The sequence below is a fragment of the Sander vitreus genome, unplaced genomic scaffold, assembly GCF_031162955.1.
Source record: "Sander vitreus isolate 19-12246 unplaced genomic scaffold, sanVit1 R1_20, whole genome shotgun sequence".
NCBI classification, from domain to species: Eukaryota; Metazoa; Chordata; class Actinopteri; order Perciformes; family Percidae; genus Sander; species Sander vitreus.
In genome coordinates, this window is record NW_027595399.1 from 286,667 (window position 1) to 296,666 (window position 10,000).

The 10,000-nt window shown below is 43.5% G+C and overlaps 1 protein-coding gene across 1 annotated transcript in view; it reads left to right on the forward strand.

Annotated features, from left to right (window-relative positions):
* LOC144513181 (ADP-ribosylation factor-like protein 8A) overlaps positions 1 to 6,647 on the forward strand; it is an 11,352-nt gene extending 4,705 nt beyond the window's left edge. Inside the window, exons 5-7 of the mRNA XM_078244171.1 lie at positions 1,101 to 1,168; positions 2,869 to 2,939; positions 3,045 to 6,647. Of these exons, the coding sequence (XP_078100297.1) occupies positions 1,101 to 1,168; positions 2,869 to 2,939; positions 3,045 to 3,097 (192 nt within the window). The 3' untranslated portion in view covers positions 3,098 to 6,647. The remainder of the gene's footprint in view (positions 1 to 1,100; positions 1,169 to 2,868; positions 2,940 to 3,044) is intronic.
* Positions 6,648 to 10,000: the final 3,353 nt, after the last annotated feature.

Sequence of the window (10,000 nt, forward strand, 5' to 3'; positions counted from 1 at the left end):
TGCCAATAGGGCACCGGTGCCCGGTATCTACCGGACGAAATAGCAACGCAGATTACGGTCCCACTTAAATGTCTGCGTTGCGATCACACTAGTCAAAACAACAGGACTTTGGGTTCAAAAGTGTGAGTGTGCCCTGAAAGAAGCAGTTGTGAAATCCCCCTTACACTTCCCTTTTTGTTTAAGACCGATATCTATCGGAGCCAGCTGAGATGCACAGAGTGACTCAGTACATTAGGAATTAATTAGCTGCACCAGACTCCACAGTTTAGACCTGAACTGAACTGAGCCAACCAAAGTCTGACTAACATCTCGACCGAACCCGACACTGGACCCGATAACACGAGCAACACACCAGATCTTTGTACTTTAGCAACACACCAGATCTTTGTACTTTAGCTGACATCTCTTATAAATGAGGAAGGAAATGTTTGTGTCTGAAAGTTTTCTGGTTTTGTGACCTCAGCACTTTGTACCTTCCTCTATGATTCAGCCACAAAGCTTTTCCTCAAACTTTAGATTCCCTCCGATGTTTAAATCCAACATGTCATGGCTGCCGGGGGCAGAAACCTCATTTCATTATATTTTCTTTTCATAAAGCAATGCTGTTGGTCACTCTTGTGCAGAAAGACACAACAACGAAAACCTAAACACTGAACCCTGCTGTTTGTTCTACAGATAAAAACATAAGATGACAAGAAACTGTTAGGGCCCTATTCTAACGATCTGAGGTCACGGCGTGACCGCCTGCTGCAGGTGTGTGTGCTGCTGTGCGTCCCTGTGTGTGTAACACGCCATCACTTCCCACTGCCTCAAGATAGCAATACACCCAGAATGCACCTGAACACACCTCCCTGAAAGACCAGCACGCCCAGAATGCACCTGAACACACCTCCCTGTAAGACCAGCACGGGCCACAGATGGGTCCAGGTACATTTGTTATTTAAACTACGTGGGCGTTGGACGGGAAACTGACAACTGAGTTGGTCTTAAAATAGCAAAGACACTTGCGTCGGGCTTTGTGCCGCGCTGCGCCGGCTGCAGGATAGGACCCTGAGTGTTTTTATGTTCTCTGATGTTTGTTTTCTTCTGTGTGTCTTCAGGTTTTGGTTCTGGGCAACAAGAGGGACCTACAAGGAGCTCTGGATGAGAAGGAGCTCATAGAGAGGATGTAAGTGACTCACACCGGATGTTTTCTGATCAGTGTGAAGAGTACAACGCAGCGTGGAGTTGTGTGATGAACTGCATAGATATGAGCCACATTTATTTGTTTATTGTTTGCACACCTTCATATAAAAATATATAACAATACAACATAAATAGATCATTAGTACATACATAAATCATTCACATAGAAAGAGATAGTGTGTGATTTTATTTTAATTACACGCTTATAAATAATAAATATATATAAATATAAATAAAATGACGATAATAAAAGGAACATTGTACACAATGTTAGTGGCGATAGGAGGGTATTTGGGGAATAGATTTCAAAATGGGGTTTTCTCAAAATGAAGATGAAGCAGCATGTGTGTTTGTTTACACTGGCTTCAAATACTCTGCAGTGCAGTTATAAGTTTACAAAGTGAAAAAGCTCAAAGTCCCCCCCAAAGGGACTTACCATCTCCAACAGAAAACACTGTTCACAAACTGCTCCAAACAGCTCTATTGTAGTCCAGCCTTTACTTCAGAGACAAACGTGGTCACTTTGGAACACACGTTATAATGCTCCCCTAGCTGCTAGCATGGCACGCCCTCATACTCTGCTTCTGACTGGCTAGTAGTCCTTACCTAGGTACTGTCAGGGCACGCCCTCATACTCTGCTTCTGACTGGCTAGTAGTCCTTACCTAGGTACTGTCAGGGCACGCCCTCATACTCTGCTTCTGACTGGCTAGTAGTCCTTACCTAGGTACTGTCAGGGCACGCCCTCATACTCTGCTTCTGACTGGCTAGTAGTCCTTACCTAGCTACTGTCAGGACACGCCTCATACTCTGCTTCTGACTGGCTAGTAGTCCTTACCTAGGTACTGTCAGGGCGCCCTCATACTCTGCTTCTGACTGGCTAGTAGTCCTTACCTAGCTACTGTCAGGGCCCTCATACTCTGCTTCTGACTGGCTAGTAGTCCTTACCTAGGTACTGTCAGGGCACGCCCTCATACTCTGCTTCTGACTGGCTAGTAGTCCTTACCTAGGTACTGTCAGGGCACGCCCTCATACTCTGCTTCTGACTGGCTAGTAGTCCTTACCTAGCTACTGTCAGGGCCCTCATACTCTGCTTCTGACTGGCTAGTAGTCCTTACCTAGGTACTGTCAGGGCCCTCATACTCTGCTTCTGACTGGCTAGTAGTCCTTACCTAGCTACTGTCAGGGCCCTCATACTCTGCTTCTGACTGGCTAGTAGTCCTTACCTAGGTACTGTCAGGGCACGCCCTCATACTCTGCAGGGTCTTCACAGGGTGAAAAGAAGAGCTGCAGCAATGACCAGTACAACAAAAAGATGGTGTTTTTTGAAAATTAAACCGTGTAAACCTATTCTGGTACAACCTCAAAATACAATTATGAACCTGAAAATGAGCATAATATGAGCACTTTAAATGAAGTATCTGCATCAACATTAACTTAAAGTACCAAAAGTAAAAGTCCTCATTCTGCAGAATAATCTGAACAACTAAAGAAGGGAAGCCCTTTAAATGTGCATGATTCAGTGTGCAGATTGGATCTGCAACATGGAGGTTGTCATCGTAAGTTATACGTACAAAGATGTTTGGCACGTTGCCAGAGCTACAGAGAATGTAAGTTACAGTTTGGACTTCATCTGTAGATCACTTGAAGTGATTGTGGTTGCATCATGTTGTTTTTTAAACAGGAACCTGTCGGCCATCCAGGACAGAGAGATCTGCTGTTACTCCATCTCCTGCAAGGAGAAAGACAACATCGGTACCACACACACACACACACACACACAGACACGGCTGTGTATGTTTCTGTGTCTCGCCACACACACTCTTTCTCTGCTGATGTCACATCTGTCTCTCTCTACAGACATCACTCTTCAGTGGTTGATCCAGCACTCCCGGACTAAGAGGAGTTCCTGAGAACAGGCCATGCCACCAACAGAGCAGGCCACGCCCACCTGTCCTCTCTCTCACACACACACACACACACACACACACACTTGTTCTTTGATCAAACCCCATCCTCCTTCCTTCTATCTGCCCCATCCTTGTATTAAAGCCCCGGTCACTCCCACCCTGACATGTCAGGATGCACTGATACCTTGTTTTTTATCGAGTATTGAATGAAGTATCAAAGCGTGACACCCAGATGCAGGTAGAACATGTCAGAAACCAAAAAAACCAAAGCCTCCTGATCATCTTCCTGTTTCCTCGCACAGACAAAGGTCTCTTCTTGTCAGGGTTTTAAAACTATGACAAACTGAGAATCAGGGCTGCAACTACCGATTATTTTCTGCATTAATGGATCGAATAGAAAGATGTCGTGAAGCCCAAGATGACCCCTTTACATGTCTTGTTCTGTCCACAACTCAAAGATATTCAGTTTCCTGTCACAGAGGAGAGAAGAAACTAGAACATATCCACATTTAACACGCTGACATTACACTAGTTTACCTGTTTTATCTTAAGAAATGACTCAAACCGATAAATTGACAGCAAATGAATTAATCTTTGCAGCGTTTTCTGGAATATATCACAAACTACACACACAGAGAGAGACACAGACAGACAAAGAGACACACACAGACACAGAGAGAGAGAGACGCAGAGACACACACACATCTGGGATTCCTCCCCATATATAAAATGTGATTTTTAAACCCACAGAACTGCTAATGATAAATCAGAAATGTATCTTCATTCTGATGTTTTTGTCATATTTATTAGTTCATGTGGCAGAACAACATCCCCTCTTCAGAGTATATTAGCAACGACAGCCGTTCAGAGTCTCTGACGTGTCGCCGTGTTGCTGCCGTAGTTTGACACTTAATTAAAAGCATTAATGAGATTTAGAGAAGTGTCTTTGCTTCTGCTCATCCAGCAGTATTTAGGACACGAGTGGACGCCAGCTAGCAGGTCTTTTTCATGGGAACAAGAATTCCCAGGAAATACTTTGATCTCAACATCCTACCGTAGTTAGGTCATGTAACTGACAACTGAAGGGGTTTCACAGTCTACACTACAGACGTCTAGAGCTTTATTCATACCGTAGTTCACGGGTCATGTCACTCAAACGCAACATGAACACAAGTATTAATTACAGGCAGACAACAGAATCTGCTGGGTTTTTCTTACCGTCGTATGAAAATCTGTGAGATTTAGTGGACAGTCCAGACTGATGTCATGAAGTGGCGTATATATGACACGCCAATCCGTATGCCATTATTGGCGTGTTATCAAGACGCATACTCGCTTTTTAGCGTCTTTATCAACGCCGTTTGGCTTCCATTGACTTACATTACCTTGCGATTGCGTGTGAATTGACGCCGTAGCGAGCAGTATGAAAGTGGAGGACGGGTCAAACACGGGACTTTCACCCAGGAGACCGGGGATCAGGTCTCACGTGTCACGTTTCCTAAACCCAACCGTAGCTTTCTTCTCGCAATAACGCGCCAAGTACGTACGTCTGTTTACGTCTGCTGTATACAGCGTAGACATCCACGCGGATAGCTCAAAATGCGTACAGATAACACACCACTTGGCTTAAGAAAGTGGGCGTGTATGTTTACGCGAAGTCATGATGTCACGTTGACCCGTCTTACGTTTTATTTTAAGTTGTCTAAAATCTGTGTCCGCAGACTCTGTGTGACCCTGATTATTAGGGAATATTTCCAGTCGACATTAAGGTCTATAGATTATCTAAAAACCTAAACTATCTTCAAGGATACATACTACAAGAAGGAAGAGAGAAAATCTGGGTCAACTGACATTTAGTGTTAAATACGGGCAACAGGAACGTGGTATCAGTGCATCTTTACACATCCACACAACAGCTTCTAGATGACCTCTCTCCTTGAATATCTCATTGTGTACTCGGCAGTTAAACTATCTGCCGTTCTGACTCTCAATCATCAACATGACCTGTAAAAAAAAGGAGGATTAACGGACACAAAGACACATTTAGCTTTGTTAGCTGGAGCCTGTTGTGTGGATCTCCCATGATCCTCCTCTTCTGTCCCCTCCCTGACCTCGCACACTTTCATCACCTCTCAGCCAATAACCACACATCTGCCTTCTTCATTTCCTCTCTCCCTCCCTTTCTTCCTCTTTTTGTTTTTCCTCCCTTTCTTCCCTCTTAAGCCTCTGACACACCGAGCTGATAATCGGCCGTCTTGACAGTCTGGCGAGGTCGGTGACTCGAGTCTGTTCTGTGCCGTCGTCCGTTGGAGGAGCTGTCGGCGTTCATTTGGGCCGATTCCGATCTCAAGCGGGATGAGCCGTACTAAGCCCTCAAAATCTGATGAAGATCTTCTAATCTGACCTTTGTTGATCTGAAATGAAGACAGATTCAGCAACTGCACGGCCTGTTTCTCTCTTCAGATGTTTCCAGAAACACGTTACGGTGAACTATTTTAGGACAATATGAGATCAGATTCTGAACGAGACGCCATGATGGTCGGGGAGCAGCCAGACCCACGTGACGCGTTCGTCCAATCAGCTGCTGGTTTTCATTTTTGGGGCGACAATACTGATGAGCGCCGCCTGCTGTTATGGAGACGTATTATGTCTCGCGCACGCGCAGAACGTACGCTCCAGTCGGCGTCTCTTCGGTGTTCTGAGGCACTTTTTGGACCTCTGGGAGCCTGATCAGTCTGACTGACTCTTCTACCGACGGTCGGCTGTCTCGTCGGTGTGTCAGAGCCTTTACCTCCACATCGCCATCCATCCATCCATTATTTCACATTTCTATAATACTGAGAAGCTCCTCTTCCTCCCTGGTCTGTTGTAAACTGCTTGTCCTTCTCTATATTCCCTCTATCCTTCCTTCCTCCTTCCTTCCTTCCTCCCCTCTATCCTTCCCTCCTTCCTTCCTCCTTCCTTCCTCCCCTCCTTTCCTCCTTCCTTCCTCCCCTCTATCCTTCCTTCCTCCTTCCTTCCTCCCCTCTTTCCTTCCTTCTTTCTTCCTTCCTTCCTTGCTTATTTTTTGGATGTTCCCTTCTTTGTCTCCCCTTTGCCGCCAAGCCCCCCCCCCCCTTTCGCCTCCGTCTCTCTCGCTCTCCCGCCGAGCGACGGGATTTAAAAAAAAAAAAAAAAAACCTTTTTATTGCACTGTTGACTTTTTGTTTTTGTAAGATATTAATAATGAGAATAATGTTAATAATCTTCTTAATTGTGACATATAACCTGGTCTGTCCAGATGTAAGGAAGTGGTACTTTAAAACCCCTGGAGAAGGAGAAACGTTTCTGTTCATATCTCTGTAATAAGCTTTTTATTTCTAATTTGTTTTATATTATTTTTTATTGTTTGTTTTTTATGAGTTCAGTGTTTTCTGCTCTGACGTAGCTGCTGATTGGACCCTGGGGTGTCACGTGATCAAACGTTCACACCCACACACACGTCTGAACTGCAGCCATGTAACTAACGACAGCGGTGAAACGCCCCAATATTAAATGTTTATTTTAAAATCGATTGATTTAAACGTTTTCATCCAGTTTTTTATATTTAATATTTTCCTAAGTTTAAATCTACATAAAAGACAAGAAATCACACACACGGACACAGACACAGACAGACAGACAGAGACACACACACACACACACACACGGACACAGACACACACACGGACACAGACACACACAGACACACACACGCACACACACACACACACACACGCACACATACACAGACAAACACACACACACACACAAACTTCAAATAAGTAACAAAAGTGTTGAGAAAGACGACCAAAATGTTGGATTATTTTTACATTCAGATTTTTTTGGTCTCTTTTTTCAGCATTGTAGCTTTTTCCAACATTTGTCACTTCAACGTTTTTTTGTCACAGTTCTGATATAGAAATTTTTTGTAGTTTTTTGTAAATGGGTCAAATCTGACCTGAGGACAACAGGAGAGTTAAACCAGGTTGATGTCATACAGACTTGTAGCTCCTAGAGGAGCAGAAACCTCCCAGCTGGGGGTCAGTCTACGTCAGAGGGTTTAGACTTCATGGCTGATATCGGCTACGTGCACAAGTAACGTACGCAGACAGATGTTCCAACGCTACACTTCTACCTTAATCAATGAAAAACTGGCGACCCCGGACAGAGATCTGCTCTACAGGTCTTTATATGATTGTACGCGAGGTGTGTGCGGCCCTTTAACACAGAAATGGATCATTTTTTTACGTCTTTAAACCCTCCTGGTGTCATCGGGTCTAATGCGACACATATTCAAAAATATTCTATATCAGAAATTTGGGTTTCTTTCAACCTAATTGTCCAAAAATATAACGTGGATGGTTCCATGCAACCATTACTCTTCACAAGTAAACTACATGATCAGTTCACTATTTTATGGAATTTGGGTGTTTTATTCAATTATAGAGTGTTTGAAAAAAATGAATGATCAAAATATTTTGGAAAAAACAACAAAAACGTCCAAAACAAAAAGTGCAACAATGTGTAAGTGCGACAATAAATATGTACAAATACTGTATTATGTAATACTGTAAAATGTAATGTAAAACAAATGACAAAAACATCGAGAACATCGGAAAAAAGTGACGAAATGTCACCAAAAAAAGTTTTAATTTATGAATAACGGTTGCGTGCAGGTCGATGGGAGACAACACAAGAGTTAGATGAAACTACGACAGGAAATGACTGAATGTCAGCCAGCGTGTTGGCAGTTTGGTTCGGACAGTTTCCTCTGATAACAGCTGACAGCAGATCATGTTTCACAGCTCTGACGGCTCCAACACACACAGACACACACACACAGAGACACAGAGACAGACACACAGACACACACACACACAGACACACACACACACACACACACAGAGACAGACACACACACACAGAGACAGACACACACAGACACACACACACAGACACAGAGACAGACACACAGAGACAGACACACAGAGACACACACACACAGACACACACAGAGACAGACACACACACAGAGACAGACAGACACACACACAGAGAGACACACACAAACACACAGACACACAAACACACACACAGACACACACACAGACAGACGACACACAGACACAGAGACACACAGACACACAGAGAGACACACACAGAGACACACACAGACACACAGAGACACACACAGACACACACACAGACACACACACAGACAGACGACACACAGACACACACACAGAGACACACAGACACACAGAGAGACACACACACAGACAGACGACACACAGACAGACACACACACAGACAGACGACACACAGACACACACACAGAGACACACAGACACACAGAGAGAGAGACAGTTTGGAGAATAATGTGAAGGAATACGTTGGTTGTTTCGGTGTGAATTCGTGGCACATGTTCTGTCTTTGAACCTTTAGCTAGTTAAGTCATCTAATTTAGTGTTTAAACACGCAGCATTATTATTACTGAAGCTAGTTCATCTGCAGATTGTCCACAACATACTCCTGTTGTAACATTTGGAGATTTTAAGAGAAATGCCGGTGAAAACCAGATTGAAAGGCTTTCATCTAAAGTCCCAAAACGAAGATTAGCATTACGCTAACATCCTCTCGCTGTTTCCGAACTACAACATCTTGGTCTGCTCCTGTTCTGCTATTGGTTCACATCACGTTCTGACACGTCCTGGTCCTGACAGCAGCCAATCAGAGCGCAGAACATCATCACTTGTCTGTATGTTGTTCTGTACGGAGGTTTTGTTTAAGAGTGGGCGGACAGTCAGAGGAGATTCATTCAGCTTCACACTGTCGGGTCAAAACAGGTTCAGTCTGGCTTCAAACTGACCCAAGCACTCCCCAGTTTGTTTATATATATATATATATATATATATATATATTAGGGCTGTCAAAATAACGCGTTAATTAGATTAATAGATTAATCCATTCCATATTGACGTTTCATACAGACGGAAATCTGGCTCCACTGATATGTCTGCTCTTCTCTCTGCTGCTCTGAAACAGACGTTACAGGAAACACAAACACCGCTCCATGTGACGCTAGTTAACACTATACTCAACAGCAGCTAATGTTAGCCTACTGCTAGCTAGTTAACACTATACTCAACAGCAGCTAATGTTAGCCTACTGCTAGCTAGTTAACACTACACTCGACACCAGCTAACGTTAGCCTACCACTAGCTAGTAGCTGGATTAAACACGGTTAAATGCTGACAGCTAACACTAAACGGTGTAAAGTGTGACTGTGTTTTACTGTAGAGGATTCAACACCGGGATGTAACAATCTGCAGCTGCCGTCGGAGAAACAACACAGACGGTGTGTTCAATGACACTGGTAAACTACAGCGTCGTGGTGCATTTGAAGTTATTGTTAAATGTCCTTTTCCATCTGGTTGTTGTTTTTGTCGTTCAACAGCAGTTTACTAGTGAAATAAGTTGTTATTGTTATACATTATTATTAATCATTTAATGTTGACCATATGGCCTTAGCAATAAACAAGCCGTTCTTTAATGTCACCAACTGTTGTTTAGTAACTTTTTATTTCTTTTCTTTTTTTTAACTTTATCAAAAAGTCTCGGTTCAGGCACCGTTAATTATGTATGCGATTAATTTAGATTAATTAATCACAGAGAATGTAATTAATTAGATTACATTTTTTAATCGATTGACAGCCCTAATGCTAACGCTGCCCTCTGGAGCCCGACAGTGGGAAGCTGCTTCTTCCTTCATATCTACTCCGAGCCAGTGATCTGAAGGAGCTGTTAACACCAGACACACTAGACAAGCACAACCCTCTCCACTCACACTCACACAGCGCTGGAATGTAACTATGTACATTTACT